Source organism: Canis aureus, chromosome 3 (assembly GCF_053574225.1).
Source record: "Canis aureus isolate CA01 chromosome 3, VMU_Caureus_v.1.0, whole genome shotgun sequence".
Taxonomy (NCBI): domain Eukaryota; kingdom Metazoa; phylum Chordata; class Mammalia; order Carnivora; family Canidae; genus Canis; species Canis aureus.
In genome coordinates this window covers 21,581,748-21,603,480 of record NC_135613.1, presented here as the reverse complement: position 1 = coordinate 21,603,480, position 21,733 = coordinate 21,581,748, and the positions used below count along the sequence as shown (strand labels likewise).

At 58.9% G+C, this 21,733-nt stretch overlaps 1 protein-coding gene and 1 long non-coding RNA gene across 6 annotated transcripts in view; one reads left to right on the top strand and one right to left on the bottom strand.

The window, feature by feature from the left end:
- Positions 1-11,456, bottom strand: part of GSE1 (Gse1 coiled-coil protein) — a 413,444-nt gene extending 401,988 nt beyond the window's left edge. For 3 of the 5 annotated variants that reach the window (XM_077891056.1, XM_077891057.1, XM_077891060.1), the window contains exon 1: positions 9,989-11,454. In XM_077891056.1, the coding sequence (XP_077747182.1) occupies positions 9,989-11,314 (1,326 nt within the window). In that variant the 5' untranslated portion in view covers positions 11,315-11,454. Of the gene's footprint in view, positions 1-9,988 lie in introns of all 5 variants that reach the window. The other 2 variants (XM_077891058.1, XM_077891059.1) reach the window with 2 other exon arrangements.
- Positions 58-4,233, top strand: LOC144310279 (uncharacterized). The gene is made up of 2 exons (XR_013375977.1): positions 58-270; positions 358-4,233. It is a non-coding gene; the product is annotated as an uncharacterized LOC144310279 (long non-coding RNA).
- Positions 11,457-21,733: the final 10,277 nt, after the last annotated feature.

Below are 21,733 nucleotides of genomic sequence, written 5' to 3'. Positions count from 1 at the left end.
GTGTGGGGTGAGGGGAAGCAGGAAGGTCAGGCCACCAACCAAGCCTCCTGTTCACACACAGCACAGGAAGGTGGGGGGAGAGGCCTCTGACACTGCCACCCCAGCCCCGGGCCTGGTTTCTCTGCACACCAGGGCTGAGGGCACTGAGGCCAGGAGCCATCTTTCATGCCAGGCTGGGGACATACGGGTCCTCTGGCAAACCCTCAGCTCCCGCACGAGAGGGGAATGTGCATCAGAAAGGCAGCCCCTCTGCTCCACAGCAAGACTCAGGTAATGGACCCAAGGAATGGGCTGGGCTGCTTCCTGCTGGGCTGGTGGCCCAGGGACATCCAGCCCACTTCACCCTGTCCCTCCCAGGGGCCCCCAGACCAGGCTGGCAAGTCCCTTGGTGCTTGGTGCAAGCAACCCTGTGAAAAGAGCGCTCTGCACACTCCAGGCCTTTGTCGGCCAATGGCCCAGGATGTCGAATAATTGCACAGAAGTAAGAACAGCACAGGACCCCCTCCCTCTGGAAGGGAAGATGGCAAGCCTGGAGAAATCGATCTGCTCAAAGGAATCAAATTAAAGGACCTGGTGCTGCAGCCAAGGGCAAGCCAGGCTCTCAGGCTGTCCGAGCCTCAGATGCTGGAAGGCTCCTCCCAGCCTCCCTCGTCTCAGAGTGGCCTCTGGCCCGTGGTCGCTGGGACCCCCTGTACCTTCCGGCCCTGCTATGCCCGGGAGTGTGGAAGCCCACGCCGGCCTCCCACCTGCCTGTGTCACTGGCCCATAAGAACCCACACAAGCCTCTTAATCCCCATCTGTGAACCCTCTCGCCTGGAAGTGGGGAGACAAGGTTTACGGGTCTGGGACGGCCTATAAAACACTGTTGCAGTGTGTCATTGCCCTGACCCTCCTTGTCTGAGCCCCATTCTGGAAGCTGGTCCCAGAGTCCAACTGCAGCCTCCTTGTGTGGCTAAAGCAGGGCGGGGCCAGACACAGGCCAGGTCCCTGCCAACCCTACACCATCTCCAGGAAGTGCTACTTAACCCGGCAGGGGGAAAGGCCCAGGCCCTGGAGTTAGACCACCCTGGTCTCACTGGTGGCCCAGCTCTGCCATTTACTGTTAGTGATGCAATCCCCAGCTCCCAGATTTATGAGCCTTGTCATCTGAGAAAGGGGACTCATGCCACCTCCGTGGTCAGGGGAAGGACAGGCAGCCTGGTGGGGAGGCTGGCATCTTAGCCAAGGTCACCCAGTGAGCTGGTGGCAGAGTGGAGCCAGTGACAGGACCTGCTGGGGTCCTGGGCTGATGGCCTATCAGTGGGCGGCTGCAGGAAACGGAGCCCAGAGGGTCGGTAGGACCCACAGGGCAGAGGTGAACTGAACTCAACACATGGCCACCTTCCATCTGCTCCAAGTTTTCCAACATGAAGCACATAAAATCCTTAATGTAAAATACAAAACCATCTGAAAATACCTGTAACGCATTAAAGTGATTCCTAGAGTATAATCAATTGACGGGCAACATCCAAATAATACATTAGGAGAATAAAATATGGACATTTTAAAAATGACATTACTAAAAAAAAAAAAAAAGACGTTACTGCCATATAAATCCCCAAAAGTGAAGATTTTCCTAGAGTCACCATTTATTTAAATCCTGCCCATTTGTAGAACCCTCATCATTGACCCCTCCTCCAGGCAGCCTTCCCTGACTCCCATTCCTCCCCCAGGCCAGGTCCTCACTGGGGCCTCAGCTGTCCTTGCACCAAACCACACACCATATCCACCAACTGTTATCCCCCATGTGGCGGCATCCTGGGGGAGTGGGGCACAACAGTTAAGCGTCTGGACGCTGGAGCCAGATGGCCCAGTTCAAATCCCAGCTCCATACTTTCTAGCTGTGTGACTTTGGGCAAGTGACTTCCCCTCTCTGTGCCTCAATTTCCTCATTAATAACATTGGAAAACCTACCTCATAAGATGGGTGGAGGGTTACATGAGGCACAACAGGGCGGCGGCTGGCACAGAGCAAGTGCCATCAATGTGCTGCTGCGACCATCAGCGTCATCATCATCATCTCCCTATGCCTCCCTGTGTCTTCATCAGGACCAAGTCAGTGGTCAGAACCTCCATGCCCTTCCCCATCACCAGCTCTGCCCTACAGGAGATACTAACTGGTGAGAAGACATGGCCTCAGTGGGCCCTAACCTTTGAGGGGTCTTCCATGGACCCGCTGCTTCCTCTCCCCTCTTCACTCTCACCCAACAGCCTCCAGGTGGAAACGGTGGTCCCCAGAGGTGGCTGCTCCTGCCCAGGGTCCTAGCATGCCTGCCCCGGCTCACAAGAGCCAAATACTGACCATGACCTTCGTGTCATTCACTTGAGGTTGCTGGCATCTCTTGAAGGAAACCCAGTCCAGCAAGGGTTTTCACACAGGGTTCCACAGCAAACAGGCCGGCAGCGGACACTGACAGCCCGTGGTTGGGGTGGCTGGTGCTGGGGCGGGAAACCTGAGAGCCACTGGACTCAGAGCCAAGCCAGACCTCACTGACCGGGGTCTTCCCCATGTACCCCCTCAACCCCGCCCACGGGGCCAGGAAGATGAAACAGCTACAGGTTGGCAGCTGTGCAGGAGCCGAGGGGCTTGGCTACTAGTTCACCATCTGCACCCATTTTACAGACGGAAAACCGAAATGCAGGCAGGGGGAGAGTCTTGCCCAAAGCCATGGTGAGTGCTGGCACCAGAATCCGGGGCTTTTGGTTTCTGAGGCTAGAGGTGGAGCAAGTCAAAAGCCCCGAAAGCAAGTGTAACCCATCCCAATCCTTCACACAGCTCCCCTTATCCCAGAGAGAAGACCAACTCCCATCTTCCAACACCCATTAGATGTCTGGGGACCTAGAATGGGAGGTTTGGCTTAGGTTGGTGAGCTGACATAACAACCCAAGTCCCACTGTGTCGTTAGAACCCCCAGCGGGAAAGCAGGACCCAAAGGGTTAAACACTGGGTGATCAGGTGACCCAGCAATTCCGCTCTGGGGCGTCTACCCAGGAGAAATACGAAAACGTGTCCGCAAGAAAATCTGGCTGCAAGTGTTCCCAGCAGCATCATCCACGAGAGCCAAGGTGGATGCAACCCAAACGTCCATCAACGGAGGCGCGGAGAAACAAAACGCGCTCTCTCCACGCGCTGGGGTGCTATTCAGCACTACACAGGGGTGACGGGCAGACCCCGGAAACATGCATGGGGAAAGAAGCCAGGCACAAGAGGCTGCGGGCTGTATGAAATGTCGCCTAGGTAAATCCACAGGGGCAGAGAGGAAATTCGTGTTTGCTGGGACTGAGGGGCTAGGGGGCTGGGGAGGGGCTGCTTCTCTCGGAGGTGAAGGAAAGGCTCTGGAGTAGACAGTGCTGTTGGTTGCACGGCTCTGTAAATGTGAATGAACTCGCTCAATTGTAGACTTTAAAAGGGTGAATTTTATGGTGTGTGAATTATATCTCAATTGAAAAACAGAGCAAACAAAACCAGCGTCTGTCCAAAGTCAGTGCAAGAGAGGGCCTGCCTGACCAGCTCCGAACACCCCCCTGCCCCGGGCCCTCTGGTACCCCGGCTTCCTCACTGTCAGCTGTCCCGAGCTCCCACCTCAGGCCCCTGACCAGACCATCCACCCTTGGTGCTCAGGCGACAGCCCCAGCCTGCTCACTGCTCCCCAGCCACTCCTCTGACCGCTGCCTTGACCCCTCCCTGTGCCCCATCTAGTTTACTCACAGAGAAACCTTGAAGCCCAGAACGGTGCCTGGGACATAGTCGCTGCTTCGTAAAGACAGATGGAACAAATGAATAGAATCCTTCTAGTGACCACCACAGCTTTCCAGATAAAAATCCCAAACTCCTAGGCTATGTTCCAATGCCTTCCATCACCAATTCTTACTCCAGTGCTGGATTCTTCTGGAAGCTTTAAAATACCAGGGCCACCAGGGTCACCCCTCAGAAATTCCGATTTAATAGGTTGGGGTAGGGCCCAATCACCAGTATTATAAAATTCAAATTGATTCAAACCCACATCTAGGGTGGCTCAGCAGTTGGGCGGCTGCCTTTGGCTCAGATCGTGATCCTGGGATCATCCAGGATCAAGTCCCATATCGGGCTCCCTGCATGGAGCCTGCTTCTTCCTCTCTGCCTCTCTCGAATAAATAAATCAATCTTTAAAAAAAAAAAAAAAAAAAACAAACCACATCCAGACACTGCCAACCACTCCCACAGCATCACCTCCTCCCACTTCAAAAACCTATTTAAGGTTCTCCAGCAAACCCCACTCCCCACATCTAGGCCTCTGCACAAATGCTTCCCACCAGAAGCACATGAATCCTACACAGACCTGGCTGAGGCCTTTTCAGCCTTCAGGGCTCGGCTGAGATAATCACCTCCTCCAGGAAGCCTTCCCAGAACATACCAGTTTCCCACCCTCCTGGGAGCTCCCAGCAGACCCCAACATAGAACTGATTACACTGCACAACCACGACCAGAGCCTTTCACCAGCACCTCCCAAACTGCTCGAGCACCCGAGGGCAGGGTTTGCCTGATTTCACACCACGTCCTCAGAGCACCCGGTGCCCCATAGGCACAGAAACATTTGTTGGCCCAATGGGTAGGATGTGTGGTTCTCCAGGTGTGCTTCCCCAGGGCAGCCCCGGACAAGGGTAGACATGTGAGCAGGGACAAGAGTCAGAACTACAGCTGTGTACCCATCACAGGATCCATAGAGTGCCAGAGTTTCTTTCTTTCTCCCCTGCATGGAGCCTGCTTCTCCCTCTGCCTGTGTCTCTGCCTCTCTCTCTCTCTCTCTCATGAATAAATAAATAATTTTTAAAAACCCCTATAATTCTAATTAGCTTGTATTATTGAAAAGTAAATAAATAAACCAGCACGAGTGGCATTAGGCTTGCTGGTCTTCTGGGTACAGTGTTGCCCCAAAAAAATGATCTATGAGATATTTCTGACCCTACCAATAGTAAGTTCCAGAGAGCTCTAAGCAGATCTAAGAGAAGGGGCCAGAAAGCTCTGAAGACTCTGGACTCCACCAGAGACGGCCACTCAGCTGCCCTGTCCCTGCGCCTCCCTGCTTCCAGGGAAGGCTGAGTTTGGGGGACCTTCTGCCTACACTTCCTCTTTCCCAGGTGTCCCCCATCGCCTCCAGGTTTAGGACAAGGCGTGTCTGGAGAGTTTATTCCCCTGAGCAGATGGCTCCCAACCCGCCAAGAATGAGTCCAGCCCTCCCCTCGGAGGAGGTGGCCGGAGCAGGAGAAAGGCCCAAAGCCCAGCCACTTCCCAGCCCTGTCAGGGAGAGGGTGCCCATGTCGGCCCAGCTAGGCAGCCCCCTCCGGCACCTTCCGGAAGGCTCCCCCCATCCACTTGCCTCGCTCAGGTGTCCCGAGAGCCTGGACCCGGGGAGGAGGGCTGCCAGGCCCTCCCTGAAGAGCAGGGAGCCGCGTGGGCGCGGAGAGCCGGGAAACACGGGAAACAGATGTGCGGGCCGGCCTGACAGGCGAGTGATGACAGACGCTCTCTGCAGGCCTCAGATGTCAGCGTGGAGAAAAGAAAGGCGCCTCAGCAGCAACACCTGTCAGGGCTCGGAGGCCACGCTCCAGGGGCCGGGCCGGGTGTCCCCGCAGCGAGGGGCCGGGGTGCGGTTAGGTAAACAGCTGCACGCTCCATTACCCAGAACCTCCCCGACCGATCGCGGGAAGGGGCCGGGACAGCCTGCCCGCCAAGTGGCGAGCGAGGAAAGCCAATGGATCACGGAGCAGACCCATCGGGACGACCAGCAGCGGGAGGGCCCAGCTGAACGCTCCTCACCAGCGTGATGCCATGGGGAGCCAGGGCAGGGACAGCAGAGCCAGCCAGTGGGGGCTGAGTGGGGGGCGGGTTACAGGGCCTCTGGCCCTTGCAAGCTAACTCCTGCCCCTCGGCTGCTCCAAGGGTGGAGAAGGCATATGCAGGGGTAATAGCTGGAGCCCCCAGACGGCACAGAAAGGCAAGAGAGTAGAGGGTGGTACACAGACACAAGAGCCGGACCCCTAGGTCCTATGTTGGTCCTGCTGTGACCAACTGAGCAACCTTGGGCAAATCACTTGCCCTCTCTGGACTTGCTTTTTCTTCTAAGAAATGGAGACAGTGCCACCTCCCTGGCCAAGGCTGCCGTGAGGATCCAGTAAGGGTGAATACAAGGGAAGCACGTGGCACAGCCTAGAACGCAGAGAACATTCTGTAAAGCCATCATCATCGTTATCATGTCCCCAGATGCCACCTCCGGCAGCCTGGCCAGCTGTGCCCCCGAGCCCCGAAGGGAGGGACAGCCTATCCCCACCCCCCAGCAGAAAGGTGGGGAGCAGAGGCTGCAGCAGCACAGCCCGTGAGCACCAACAAGAGACCCAACCCCGAGTTACCAGCACCAGAGGGAGAGAGGAAGGGATGGACCCGTGCCTCGTGCCTACTGCGCATCAGCCATTCCCATCGCAAACCTTCCAGAGGAAAGATGGTCTCCACTTCTCAGGCGCAGTGGGGAGGGTTAAGTCTGACCCAAGGTCAGCTCTCAGCACAATGAGGACCCAAACCAGGTCCGAGCCAAGGCCAACCCAGAGTCTCACCCGTGGCTGCACAGAGAGTCCCGTGCGCTGGCACTCCTCCTCAGGAAAGGGGTGCCGGGCCCCGAGAAGGTGGGCTGCAGCCTGCCCCCTCCAGCCCCAACGCAGCCCTGTGCAAGAGGCCAGCTCGGAGACCAGGGACCACAGGACAGGGCACCCTCCAGCAGGCAAGGGTCCGGCTGGACAGAAAAGCCACAAACACGATCCAAACAGAGGGTGTCACTGACACCTTTCTTCCTTCCTCTTTCTCTCTCTGTGTTCTTTCATAGCATTTAAAGCTGATTCACTAATGAATGAGCATTTACCAGGGACCAACTGAGGCATCATGGGAGGCACGATGGATGAGGTTCCGGAACATGCCGTTCCGGCTCAGTGGTTTCCCGGTGGCTACCTTCCAATGCCCCTGGCCACTCCCCCCAAATTCGCAAACCACACATCAGAGACAGACAGGACTCAGACAGACAGGACTCGGGAGCCGGGCGTGAGCAGATCCTGGGGCTCCCGCAGGGAATGCCCACTTGGTTTCCGGCTGCCCGATGCCAGCGCTCGCCCCCTGCGCCCACCCTGGCACCAGGGGAAGCAGCCCGTCCCGCTCTGTTCACAGCTCTGCGGGGAGCTGTACTCTGCAGAGGCCAGGCCCTTCCCTCTGACACGGAAGGCGCTGCACTTGCCACCAGATCCCCAGCCTCTGGAACAGTGCCTGGCTCAGAGTAGGCGCTCCATAAACATTTGTTAAATGAATGGGAGGGAGGAAGGAAGGGCAGGAGGCTGCATTTCCGGCTTTCTACTGCTCATCAGTCAGGCTCTCCTAGGGCAGGAGTGGATGCTTCTCCCTCCCTCTAGCTGCTGGAGCCTGGGAGCCGCTCTGCTGCCCTCCCCCTCCCCACCCCCAGGCCGATGGCCTCACCACCCACCTGGATCGCTGCCACCGCCCAACCCAGGGTGGATCTCTTCCCCTCGCGTTCCGAGCCTTCTTTCAAGGACTTTTTATCTCTCCCCTGTGCCTTTGACTCCAAAACCACCTCCCGAGCCTGACTCCAAGGTCTCCAGTTCACTGCAACCTCATTCCCCCTTCTCCCCCAGGAGCTCTCCGGGCTCCTCCAGCCTCCATGGCTCTTCTACTGTACCCCACCCTGGAGGGCCCCCCTCCACCGCATCCCACCCATCTCTCAAGGCTACGCCTGGCAGAGGCGGTGGATAGAGTGGGGCTCAGGATGGGAAGACCTGGGTTGAAGACCCACCTCAGCCACTTCTACTGGCTGTGTGACAGGCACCAATGCCACCTGACTTCTCTGAGTCTCAATTCACTTCATACATAAAATGAGACTAATGAGGCCTCATAGAAGCAAATGAAATAATTTGCTTTAGAAATGGTGCAAAAGTAAGAAGCCGGTAAGCCTTCCCAAACTCATGCTGACCCCTTCTGGGCAGACACTGGCTTGCGTTTTCATCCCCCACAGGGCTACCCTCCACTGCCACCTCCCCAGCAGGACTGCTTCCTCAAGCTCCTACCGGTGAGGCCCACACTTGGCATCTCATCAACTCCCGATGAGTGAGCAAATCAACTCGGGAACACTCAGCACGGAGTGGATGTTCTGCAGAGAGCACTCCGACAAACCTCAGAGGAAGTGCTTTAACTCCTCCATGCAGCACCAATCACCCAGCCTGAGACCCACAACCATCCTGCAAATGGAAAGCCTCGCAGAGAAACCAACCTGCATCCTAGAAAAATCTGCCCAACACATCGGGTGGATGGGAGGGTCCCGCTGTGTGCCAGGCACTTGACTTTCTGGGGGCAGCTAAATGCCCAGTCTGTTCACATACTTGGCCCTCCGAGGCAGGCGATCTGTATTTCCGCTCCCCAGCCAAGAAAACGGGCACAGGGAGGGTAAGACACTTGCCGTTGGCTGCTCAGGTTAGCAAGAGACAGGGCAAGATTGGAAGCCAGGTCTGTCCTGCTCCAAAGCCAGGCTCACCACCCGGTTTCTGGCCCTTCTGGAAACAGCACTTCTTCAGACTCCCAGCAGCAGACCCCACAGACTGGACTACCACAGGCTGCAAATGAGAAGTCCAGTACCCACAGGGGGGAAATGAGACGTGCATCCATTTAGAAGAAGAGGACCACTACCAAAGCCCCCAGTTACATCTCTATGGTCCAAAAGGGACACTGGCAGATTAAGAAAGCCTGGGCAGAGCATGAAGAAAGCCTGGGCAGAGCAGAGCATAGGGCAAGCACTGGAGGGAAGCGGGACAGTGCGCCCACTTTACAGATGCAACCTCCCCTGAGAGTGAATGCATAAGCCAGGAATTCCACACACGGGGATTCCATCCTTCCAAATAGATGCAACAATCATTCCTGAACAAGCCCGAGCCGCTCTTCCCCATCCACGGGGCCCTCTGCGGGGCCCCTCGCTGGTGGCTCCCACTACAGGCATCTGATTATAATAAACCAGGCCTCCAGGCGATGAGGATTCACGACACCGCCCCCCCCCCACCGACACCCCCCCCCCCCCCCGCCGTAGCCATCACCGTACATGGTGATCCCGACTCACAAACACCTATTTCCCCAGACCCACTGCAGGCAGGTCCTGTCCTGGCCCTTGCAAAGCCTAATCCAAAATTAACTGAGGCCCGTCTGGCTCCTCCCGGGCAGGCAGCGTGAAGGCAGGCGCCTTATAAACAGGGCACACGCCAGCCACCACACACACCCCCCCGCCTCTCTGCCGCCCCCCTCCTGCACAGCTGAGTTGCAGAGAAGAAAGCCTCTCTTCCCATCAGGGGGAAAGTCTGTTTAGGCCACTGTCCCCCAGGTCCCAAACCCCCACGTCTGAAAATCTGTTTCCATCTGCTGTGAAGCAACCGGAGAGCCTCAGAGGAAAAGTGTGAACTTGGGGGAAAACTGCAGGAGCGAAGCGGTGCCAGCGCCAGCACGGAGAGGAACTGCCACCTCCGCTGCATTTCCAACCGGGTAAGCGCACACAGACCTCCCAGTGACCTGCATGGCCGGACTAATTACCAATGTTATCAGGCGGATGACAGACGTGCCCCGAACTTCCTCTGTTTGACGGACTCCGCTGCACACACACTCAAGTTCAGGCCCAGGCCTGATGCGTTCAGCAGTGCCCTGCTCTTCCACAAGCCCGCTCCAGGTGCCCCCAGCTCCACATGCCTCCCAGCTCAGTCAGCACCCCCACCTCGAGCGCCCTCCCCAGGCGCCGCCGGCCCGGTGACCCCAGGAGGGAAGCTCCTTCTGGAACAGATCACACGGAATCAGTACAAACACTTCCCCAGCAGAGGAACAGAAAGTAACATGTCTTCCTCTCCTACTCAAATCACCGGAGGCTGAAGAGAAAACCAGGACTTACCTTCATCGCCGCTGCCACTGGGGAGCTCCAACCCACGGACCCCTGGCGGGCGAGCCCCGGGCCAGCACACACCAGGGTCCCACACTCCACACAGGCGCCGATGATCAGCTGCCGCCCATCGTCCACCAGCAGGCTGTGGCTTGCTCGCAGGGTATAGAGAAACAAGGGCAGCCGCGCCAGCCGCAGGGCCTTGAGTCCGAGACAGCGCTTCTTCTCCTGCTGGCAAAAGAAGCACACGAACGTCTCCACTTGGTACTGGCGAGACCAGGCGCTGACGGTATGGTGGGCGCTGCGGGCCTCGTGCTGCAGCCACTGGCCCAGCAGGTCGTGGTAGCAGAGCACACAGGTGGCCACGAGGCCGGTGGAGTCGGCGGGCCTGGCACGGGGGGCGGGCGGGTAAACGGTGAGGAAGGGGAAGAAGGGCTCCTTCTCGCCCAGGCGGCTGGAGGGGTTCACGTTGAGCTGGAACTCCTTCCCAGGGCCCAGCTCGGCCCCACAGATGTAGCAGACAGATGCCGGGCTGCCCCGGGCCGGTGCAGGCGGCTCGCAGAGAGCGGGCTCCGAGGCGGAGAAGGCCTGGTGGTACCTGCCCAGGAAGCCTTGCACGGAGGTGATAAGCTCCTCGTTCTGGCAGGCCCGGTACAGGGCCCAGACGTCCTCCAGGACGCTGAAGCACTTGGGGCAGCTTCGGACCTCGCAACGCTTGTTGGGGCCCCGGGCGTTGGGGGGACAGGGCAGGAGGCTGAGGAAGGGGAAATGCATGGAGCCCCGGGCGCTGCCGTTGAGAATCCTGAAGGCCACGGCCCGGGCGTCCTGGGTACAGTCCTCCCCGCAGAGGTAGCAGGCCTCGGGCAGGGCCCCCGCAGGCGGGCCGTCTTCCCTTGGGAGCCTCCGGCCCTTGGAGGCCATGCCGGGGGCGTGGCTGTTCAGAGGCACGACGTACAGTCGCTGCAGGACGGGCACGTTGGCCAGCTCGAAGCTCTGCCACTGCTGCATGAGGGAGGAGAAGCAGCACGGGCACACCAGGGTGCTGCCTCCGTCGCTGATGGGCTGGGCCCCCGGAGGGGGGCTGTGCAGCCACAGGAAGGGGAAGAAGGGGGCCTGGGCCAGCTTCTCCTGCTTCTGCACGTGGATCTGGTGCTGCGAGGCCGGGGCCAGGGCCGACCCGCAGATGTAGCAGCAAAGGCCCTCCGGTGGCGCCGCCCGGCTCGCCAGCGAGCCCCAGGGGACGCAGCCGCCGCTCTCCTTGTCTCTGGGGCCCGAGAGAGGCTGCTCCTTGCGGTCCTCCTCCTCGCTGGTGATGTTGATGTCGCTGTCCTCCGACATGCAGTAGCTCCCGCGGGCGTCCGCAGCCGGCCTGCTCTCGGGGCCCTTGGGGGCCCTGCCGGGAGGGCCTCCCTTGGCGCCGTCGGCGGGGGCCCCCTGGCCGGGGGCGCCTCGCCACGGGTCCGTGATGCCCCTGAGGACGCTGGCGCGGGCCTCGGGGCCCCAGTGCCGCCCGGCCGCCTTCCGCCGCCGCCGGGGCCCGCTCCGCGGCTCCGCGTCCCCGCGCTGCTTCGAGGGGGGCGCCCCGTCCTCCCGCGCGCCGCCCGGCCCCGCGGGGGGTCCCGGGGGCGGCCCCGGCGCCGGCCTCCACTCCTGGCCGCGGCCCCCGCGAGCGCCGGGCCCCGGGGGACCCCCGGCCGCCGGCGCCCCGTCCCGGCGGGGGCTGGCGGCGTCGCGCGCGGCGGGCTCGCCCTCGGAGAGGGGGTCGGCGTCCGACAGCTCCGACAGCTCCGAGTCCCGCGCCTCGTCGGCCGCGCCGCCCAGCGCGTAGGCGACGTTCCACTCGCGGGGGCCCCCGGCCGCCCCGCGCCGCCCGCCCGCGCCCGCGCCCGCGCCCGCCTCGCACTGGTGCGGCCGCTTGAGCCAGTACATGCGCTTGTCCACCGGCGTGCGGGCGCGCTCGAACGCGGCCCACTGCTCGCCCAGGAAGCAGCGGCACACGGCGCACACCAGCACGCAGCCGTCGGCCGGGCACAGCTCGCGCGCGCCGGGCGCCGGCTCCTGCTGCTGCAGGAACGGGAAGAAGGGCTGCGCCGCGGCCCCCGCGCCCGCCGCCGGCTGCTTCACCTGCAGCTTCAGCTCCTTGCCGCGCCCGATGCCGCCGCCGCAGATGAAGCAGGAGAGCGGCGCGCCCCCGCCGGCCCCGCCGCCCCCGCCCCCGCCCCCGCCCCCGCCGGCCCCGCCGCCCGCCGCCGCCCGCTCGCCCACGGCTGCCATGAGCCGCTGCTTGCGGGAGAGCGGCGCCGGCCGCCCGCTCATGGCCGCGCCGCGTCCGCCCCCCGCGCCCCGCGCCCCGCGCCCCGCGCCGCCCTCAGCGCCCGCCGCCGCCGCCGCGCCCAACTTGGGGCATGAGCGCGCCGCGAAGTTTGGCGGCGGGCAGCGGGCGCGGGCGGGGGCGCACGGCCGCTCGCAGGGGCGCCCCCCCGGCCTGCCGAGCCCCCGGCGGCGCCGCGCCGAGCGCGCCCGGAACGCAGCGGCGGCGGCGGCGGCGGCGGCTGCGGCGGCGGCGGGCCCCGGGCGGCTGGAGCGGCGGCCGCATGTGCGAGCTCCGGCGCCTGCCAAAGCGTGGGGTCATTTAATTGGGGAGGAGGGGGCGGGGCGGCGGGCGGCGCGCGGAGGGGCGGGGGCGGGGGCGGGGGCGGGGGCGGGGAATCCCTCCCCCGCGCGCCCGCCCGCCGCGGCGCCCCGCCCCGCCCCGCCCCGCCCCGCCCCCGCGGCCCTCCCTCCCTCCCTCCCCTTCCCTCCCTCCCTCCCTCCCCCTCCCCCCCTCCCCCCGCCCGGGCTGCGCACAATGGCTCGCCGGCTCCTCTATCTATTCCGTGTCCCGCCCGGAGTCGCGCGCCCTGATTCACGGCCCCGATTAGGGGCTCCCTGCAGCGCGCCCGGCTCGGGCCGTCTCGAGGGTCCCCGAGGGAACCCGCGGAGCCCCATCGGCGGCCCCAGCTGCGCTCCAAGTAAAGGGCAAGCAGGACGCGGGGGCAGCTGCGGAGGACGCGGCCGGCGCCCGAGAGACAGAGAAAACCCAGGAACCCCGCCGATCCTGCCCCGGGCGCCCGGCCCCCTCCTCCTTGGGAAGGAGGGACCGACGGAGGGCCCTTTACGGCCCTGCCCTGCGCAGCCCTGGGCTGGGGCACCTTTTAGGGCCCAGTGTGCTAATTTTGGAGACAGAGGGAAGAGGAGCTGTCTCCTGGATCAAGTCGGTGAAGGCACCATCAGGGGGACGCGAGTCCTCGACCTGCCATGCCTTTTCCTACCTCTGGCCCGGGTGGCCCACGCGGTGTCTGTCCCCCACCCCCACCCCACCCTCACCAGCAGTAAAAGAACGATCTGGTGTGTCCTGGGCCTGTGTGTTCCAGAGCAAGTGACTCAACAACTCTGGGCCCTTTCTTCCTCTTAATAAATAGGAGCCCTGGCAAGGGATGAACTGTGCCAGGTGCTATTCTAAGCACTTTATATACGTCAGCTCAGTCCCTGCTCCCAAGAACTCTGGGTTAAGTGCTGCGATCAGCCCATTTTACAGATGAGAAAGAAGAGCCACTGGGGGAGGGGGGTCAAGTTACTCTTCAGGCTGGCCTGCAGGGATTCAGCCCCAGGCAGCGGATTCCAAAAGCCCCTCCTCCCAAGCCCCGCCGCCCCCCCCCGCCCAGGCAAACCTCTGGTCCGTGTCACCCATCTGCTGATGGACACTGTCCAGAGCTGGGGACATGGCCAGGACCCCTCTGTCCTGCCCACTGCTCTGGCTCAGGCTGGGAAGCCTTGTGCAAATTCAGGCATCTCCGGATAACCATTCCCCATCCATGAAACCACACCTCTTCCAACTTCAAAAGTCTGCAAGTCTCTGACTTCTGAGTAGTTGACAGCTAGCTGTCCCAGCCTGCCAGCTGGAACCCAGAGTGAGCCTGGGGACAAAGGTGCCAGGTGGGCCCCTCTGCCCTCTAGTGCACTCATATGTAAATAAAACTAGGCTTCCCCCAGGCAGGGAGGAGGGCCGTGCATTATAAATGGAACAAGAGAAAAAGGCCACCTCTTGGGAATCCCTGGTGTATATTCTGGGGCTCACATCTAGGAGTTAAAAAATCATCATCATGATCACCAGAAATTCAGTACCAAAGGGGTGAGGTCTGTTCGTGGTGCCTTAGCACAACCCTCAAGCCTCACAGAGACCAAGAGGTAAAGCAAGGCTGGCTTAGGAAACACAGGTCCTTTTGTGGGGGCTATAGGTGGACCCCTTGAGACCTGGCACATGCCTCCTCCCACCTCGCAGGCCTCTGCAGGCTCTCCTGGCACGCTGACTCCTGTCCACCTTTATGGTCTCGGCTGCAGCACTCTCTCCCAAAGGCTTTCCTGCCTTCTCCACCTCAGGCAGGTCCCCTTTGCCATTCTCTGCCTCAGCCTGGAGGATTAGGAATTTGCTGCTGATTTTATTTATTTTTCTGTCAGCTGCTCCCTGTCTGGCTGACCGGAAGCCTGGGGACTCCCGCCTCCGGCAGGAACCAGGTCTGTCTGGCTCACTGTGTTATCCAGGGCCTATCTCAGGGCCTGGGTCCCATGCCCTTGGGGCCCAATCTTGCCCTGTCCCTCTCTATCTGTGTGAGTCTCTGGTAAACCTGTTAGTTCCGCAAGCCTCAGTCGCCTGGTCTGTGCAATGGGTGGTGATCCTCGCCAGATTTTTCTGTGCCCGTTACATGAGGCCCTGGGTCCAGAGGCCTGGGACATCGTAGGTGATGTAGGTGATACCTTCATATTATCTCCCCCCAACCCCTACCTCTTTCTGGCTCTACCCAGTGGTTGAAAGATTCTGCTACGTCCCGTTGGTACTTCATTGTAGGGGAGAAGGCCACAGGGGTCAACAGGACAAAGTGAGGGAGGTGGAGTTTTCTTGATTAACCTGGTCTTTAAGCAGAACTTCCTGAGTATGTGCCATGTGTGTGAAAGTGTGTGTATGTGTGTGGTGGGTATGTGCACGTGTAGGTGTGTGCATATATTTATGTTTGTGTGTGCATGTGCTGATGTGTGCACATGTTGGTGTGTGCACGTGTGCATGCGCACAGGTGCATATGTACACGTGTTCAAGAGTTTGCATCTGCGTGTGTATGTGTGTGTATATGGAGTGGGCCCAGGGTGGGAAGAGAGAGGCATCCAGCTGGATGTTTTTGTTTCCCTCCATGACCGGTGACTCAGGAAAGTCCCCTGGCACACATCTCAGGAACCAGGAAGCAAGGGATCACAGATCAGAGCAGGAAAAAGGCAGGTGAAGCTGGTTGGTCCTCTGTGGGTGGGTGGTGCAGGGGCGGGGCCGCTGGCACCTCAGGACATTTACTAGTTGTGCGGCCTCCGCATGCTCCTTTACCGCTCTAGGCCTCAGTTTTCCCATCTGCAAAACAGGGGTGATGAAATGACTCATCCCGTCGGGCTGGGAGGACCATGAGCTGAGGCAGTCCACAGGAGGTCAATGGACCCAGAAATAACAGCAGTGCTTATGCATGCTGGTTGAATGTGAATTTTACACGGGAACTGTGCCTTATAGAGGGAAACCCACCAAATTTTTGCAACAAGCCTGTGAGGGAGGTTCTCTTACAGCCCCAGTGTACAGGTGAGGAGTCAGAGGCACAGGGCCGGGACTTAAGGCCCTAGGTAGTGCAGCAAGGCAGGTCTGAGCTGGAATCCAGGCAGTGTGTCTCCCTGACTCCCTGCTTGGCCCCGGGTCCTGAGACACCCATGCATTAGGGCAAGGATGGCCCCAGCGCCTTAGCCTCCCGTTCCTCACCTGTGTCCCCAGCCTCACACCTGAAGAAACCGAGCCCCTGACAGGTTCTCGGGTAGGCGCAGAGTGGGTGGCACATGCGCCAGAAGATGAGGCACGTTTGTATTGACTTCCCTTGGGACCTGTGCCTCCCAGCCCAGCAGAGCCATCTCCCTGCTTCCGCTCTGAGCGCAGCTGGAGACGGGGTGCCCCTGGCCTCCCCCCCAGGACCGCCGCCTGCTCTCCCTATCATCCTCCCTCGGCTCGGGTGTGGGGGGCTCGCAAGCAGCGACAGGTGCTCAGAGCAGACCTGGTGCTACAGCCGGCCAGCCAGAAAGCCCCACCTCGGTTCTGTAGGAGACCAGAAGGCCGTCAGCATGGAACATCTGGACACATCTCAGATTCGCGGCTTCCTGTGGGGTTGTCTTGGCCCAGAAACCGCAGGAATCTGCCCTTGCCCGGCCGGGGAGGCGGGTTTCCAGGCTCTGAGCACTTATCACACGTTGTTCTGCGCATCTGCCTCTGGGCCTGCCTCTCCCCGCAGCGCAGAGCCTGACTGGCTTCCCTTTGTGCTGTCCTACCGTGTCACAAGGCCACAGCCACGGTTGGGGCTCAATCTGTGCTACATTGTGGGATGCCAAGACTTCACCCGGACTTCCAAGTTCCAGATTTGCCCAGCCACTCCGGCCGGCTTCCAGGATCCCAGTCTCTCTGAGGGCCAGTGATGGGGGCCAAGTCCATCCCAATGCCCCCCCGCCAACCTCCTCCCTTCTCACAGGGCCTCTGCTCTGTTCCTCCTCTCTCTAAACTGCACATGTGCCTCGAGCTCCCCTTCTAGGACCGTTTACCTCTGCAGGCTGGTCTGTCCTTTCTCTTGCAGAGGTTGTGTGCGCTATGTGTTTGGCTTCTGGCTCACTGGGGACCAGAAAAACAAAATTTATCATCTGACTGCCCTATTTTTTTTTTCCTTTCTTTCTTTCCTTTTTTTTTTTTCTTCCCTAAGAACAAAGCAAGCACTTCTCTACCATCCTCAGAAAGAGCTTTAAACATGGCAGGCCACCGGCAAAAATATGTCCTCTTTCTCAGAGGGAAGGAATGCAACCGTTAACAATAAAAAAAAAAAAAAAATCCCTGGGATTTATGGGGGCCTCCAGCTTATGAGCTGTTTCACACCCGTTAGCTCACATGACACAGCAATCCAGGGGGGGTCAAAGCAGGAGTCATCAGCTCCATTTGAGAGATAGAGAAACCAAGGCCCAAAGGCACAGCTTCTGAGAGTAGGAAAAGCTCCCAGCTGCCGTGGCTGGTGAAATTTCCTCACATTTTCTGTGTGTAAACCGGGCTAATCTGTTCAGTGCAAACATGAAAAATGCACAGCGTGTTTGGTGACCCTGTCTCAGCATCCCTTCTCTTTCTAATGCAGCAGCTTCAGAGAGTGGAGGTGAGAGGTAGGCGCACTTTCCATCTTGGGGGCCCAAGACCCCTATGCAGAAGCATTCTGAAAGCTGAAAAGTGCTCCATTAAGAACAAAACCAAATACTGCTTGCACACACATTTAAGGATTAGAGTGTGGGGTGCAGGTCCTCAGAGCAGAATCAGGTGCCCCTAAAACCTTGCCTGGTTCCCGTTAACCTGGAAAAAGAATCTTGGAGCAAACAGCTCAGTCTCCCTCCGGGTGACACCATTCCCCCGGACCTCCCCCGCCTTGAAACCCGAGGCTACTGCCCAGCAACTCCAGGCCCTCGTAAAACCCCTTTGATGAATGATCACCAGGGTGGACCTGCCACTGGGGATGAAGGGACAAACACTCCACATAAATCTTGAGTGAACTCAAAAGCTCCCTGGCTGCTGGTTTCTCAACAGACCCTGATCTGCGGCACAAAATCACAGCAATCGTTTGCATGGTTGGCTGCCAGGCTTCCAAGCCAGGGAGGGTTCCTGAGAAGGCAGGGCGTGGCGGGGAGGCAGGGGGGGGTCCGGGATCTAAAGTAGATGGCACCTTAAGGGTGCCTGGCATGTAGTAGGCGCTCACTATACGAACCAGCCCGTGGCCTCCAGCGTGCAATGGTAGTCAGCTAATTTGCTGGATGCTGACGCAATGCCAGGTGCTATGTTCGGAGCTGACGGCACGATCTAGTTTAGATTTCGTGACAGTCTAGAAAACAGGCACTATTGTTACCCGATTTTACCTGATTTTACCAACGTGGACACAAAAGCCCCGCACGGGTGGGGTACACAAGTCCCCAAGGTCACAGGGCTGGAAAGTGGCAGAGCTGGATTCAAACCCAGGAGGTCTGTCCTGACAGCCCTGCTCTAATCCAGCCTGCTGTGTGCTCAGCCCCTGGCCTGCCAGCCAGCCTCCCCGAGCCTCTACAATAAAGGCACTCTTGTCCCTCGCGGGGTCCTGCCAGGGAGGCTAATGGCCAGGGCTTGCTGGACGCCTTCGAGTCCTGCCTATGGCTCCGCCAGTGGCCCTGCCCTAGCCCCAGCTCCCTCACTCTCGGGCCCTAGAACACTCGGGGGGCTGTGGCAGGTCCTTGCACTGACTCGGGGGGGGGGGGCGGGGGCTGGCAGCCGGCAGCAACAGATTCACAGATTCTTTCCAGCTGTTCATCTGAGTCACTGAAGGATATTCCAAGCCCGCCTGCCAGCCCGCCTGCCCTGGTCTTTCACTTCTGTGGCTGGTTGGTGCTGGACTCACCATGGGGACAAAAAAATAAGGGACTGAAGAAGCGTGTGTCTAAGTACGAGACTGCGGTGTTGTTTTTAAAAACCTCTCACTGAAGGGTGACCTCCATGCTGAAAAGTGTGCATCCCTGTACGGGGACAGCTTGTGGGAATTTCACAAAATGAGTACATCTGTGTTACTGGCACCTGGAAATAAGTATGGACAGCCTCCCAGAAGCCCCTCCTTGGGTCCCTTCTGGGCACTGCCCGCCACCCACCCCTCCCGCCCCCAAGAATAACACTTTACAGCCAAAGCTCCAGGCATCTTGGCTTCTCTTTTTTTTTTTTTCTTTTTTAAGATTTTATTTATTTATTTATTCATGAGAGACACAGAGAGAGAGACAGAGACATAGGGAGAGGGAGAAGCAGGCTCCGGGCTGGGAGCCCAATGCGGGATCTGATCCCAGGACCTCAGGTTCATGACCTGAGCCAAAGGCAGATGCTCAACCACTGAGCCACCCAGGCACCCCAGCATCCTGGCTTCTAACACCAAACTGGTGTTTTATTTTGCAGCAGCTTTATCAAGATAGAATTCACAGGCACACAATCTCCCAGTTCCGTGGTGGCCATTCAGTGGCTTCCAGGTGTACATTTGCAGGTGTACATCACCACCTCCAAAAGAAATTCCGCACCCACTATCAATCACCTCCCACACCCCCAGCCCCTGACAACCCCTTGTCTGCTGGGTCTCTGTGGATTTGCCTGTTCAGAACATTTCATGTAAGTGGAATTATTGACTACGGGGTCCTTTGTGTGCAGCTTCTTTCACTTAGCCCCGCATTTTCAGGGTTCACCCAAGTGGTGGTGTGTGTCAGTACAGACTGCCTTTGTACTTTATATAAGTAGAAGTATGTCGTATGTCTTCTATGAGTCTGGCTTTGGGCTCTATATTATGTCTGTGAAATTCTTCCCTATTTTTCCCTGTAGGAATACTCCATTCTTTTTTTTTGTTTGTTTGTTATATAGTATTCCATTGGTGACTATGCCATAACTTACTCCTCCAGTCCACTATTTTTTTTAAAGATTGTATTTATTTATTTGAGAGAGAGAGAGCATGAGCGAATGCAAGCAGGAGGAGAGACAGAGGGAGAGGGAGAAGCAGATTCCCCGCAGAGCAGGGAGCCCGATGCATGACAATCCCAGGACCCTGGGATCACAACTGGAGCTGAAGGCAGACATTTCACCAAGAGAGCCACCCAGGTGCCCCTCATCCACCCACTATTGATGGATGAGCTTTGGATAGGTCCTATTTCAGGCTGACACAAATGGTGTCCCTCTAGACATTCTGGTCTGTGTCTTTTGTTAAAAACACACAATGTGTTTCTGTTAGGGAGATACAAGGAGCGGAATTGCTCAGCCCCGGGTAGGCATATGTTCATGTCAGTACATGGTGAGATGTTGGAAACCCTGTTCGTGGTGGCTTTTGGAATACCTTGGACTCCCTGGCCTCCACCCCCTGCTCCCAGCCACCCACCCGCCAGCCCGACCCTGTATGCCGTCTCCCTGCAGGGCCCCCTCCCTGCCCAGCAGCCCCCATGGAGCCCACACGGGCCGCAAAGGAAAAGGCCTCGGTGGCGGGTGTTTTCCTTGGGCTGTGTGAGTGCACGTGGTTTCTCTGCCCTGGCTCTGAAACTGTATTCCTTTCACAGGCCAGAAATACTTAGGCATGGCTTGCTCTAAAAGGGGAAACAGATTTTAAAATTCCAATCTGCCCAGGTCTTAGAATGATTTAGAACATTCCAGCTGTCGAGAGGACGGCGCTCACCAGGAACAGTGACTTACAGTCCCAACTTCCCACTTTGAGTCCTGACTTCACTTGCTCCTGGAGTCAAAGCATATTTTGGAGGGAAGGGCTGGGCCAGACCTTGTGCAGGGTCGCAGCATCCGGGCGGTGGGATGGTACACGCAAGACGCACGTGCTTAGAGTGAGGAGATCTCTGATCCTCAACTACCCACCTCTGTTCTAAATCTGTGTCTGTCATCCCCTTAAATCCTTTCAGTGAGGTAGGGACGCATGCGTCGTTTCCACTTCATAGGAGAGGAGAAAGAGGCACAGAGAGACTAAGCTACTTGCCAAAAGTCACACAGCTTCCCAGTGACAGCACTGAAATTCAGACCCAGGATAGCTGGCTCCAGAGCCCACAGTCTCAAGCGTCGCACTGCATTGTCACTGGATTTCACCATCTGGATGGACATCCCAGCCCTGCCATTTATGCTCTGCATGGCCCTGGGCAAGTGGCTGAACGCCTGAGCCACATTTCCTGAGCACACCTGAGCACACCTGCGTGTGGGGAACAGCCATGCCCACCTCCCCACATTGCCGTGGGGCGATGGAAGCCCCACCAACTACACAGGTGCCCCCGCCCTCCGCAGGGACCCCACCAGCACCTGTTCCTCCCCCACCCACTCCCTGAAATGACTCCTGCCTGGAAGAAGTGTATGCCTTCTAAAGTCTGTTTTTGGAAAGTTGAGATTTTGGACCTTCTCCAGCTCATCCCCTTTACTTAACAGGTGGAGGGGCCAAGGGCCGGGGCAGCCCTGGCTCTTCCCAGGTCCCAGGCATGCAGAGTTGAGAGGGGAACTCTCAGCCGATTGCTCTTCCACTCCTTCAGGAGATGGGGGTTTCTGGTTTTGAGGCCAAGGTGCCCTCATCTAGTTGTTCAAATACTTCTTCCTGCCTCCATGTCTTCCTCAAGACCCCAAGGCTTGGCTCCTGGGATGACCAGCTCTGGCCTTAAGAGGGAAGCAGAGCAGGTCTGACGCTCTGGGTGATCTCCTGGGGCTCCAGGCAGGCCCCCTGAGTGATGTGGGGCGGGCAGGGGATAGGGGGCAGGCAGGAGGCCGGGAGTCAGGCTGGGGTGTCCCGTTGCAACCTGGCTGGGACGCACCTTCCAGAAAGACTATCTCCCAGGGGGGCTACCCGTGACCCTGCCTGGCCATTAATATTTATCAGCCCTGAAAGCTGATCCCCTGGAGAAGAGGAAAGCAGCCATGAACAGGTGCCGTGGTGGCTGGCACCCCAGCCCAGGCTGTGGGCAGCTGAGAGGGCTTCACGGAGGATGAGGGGGTAGATGAAGCCGGCTGAGCAGGAGGCCTCTTCTGGGGGAAAGATCTGGAAGGAGGGCAAGCACATGACCAAGGAAGTGGACATGTCATTATGAGAAGCTGGAGCTTTCCTCCTGCTGAGGGTGTGAGGCCAGAGGGGGAGGAGGAGGCTAAGGACCCCTGGC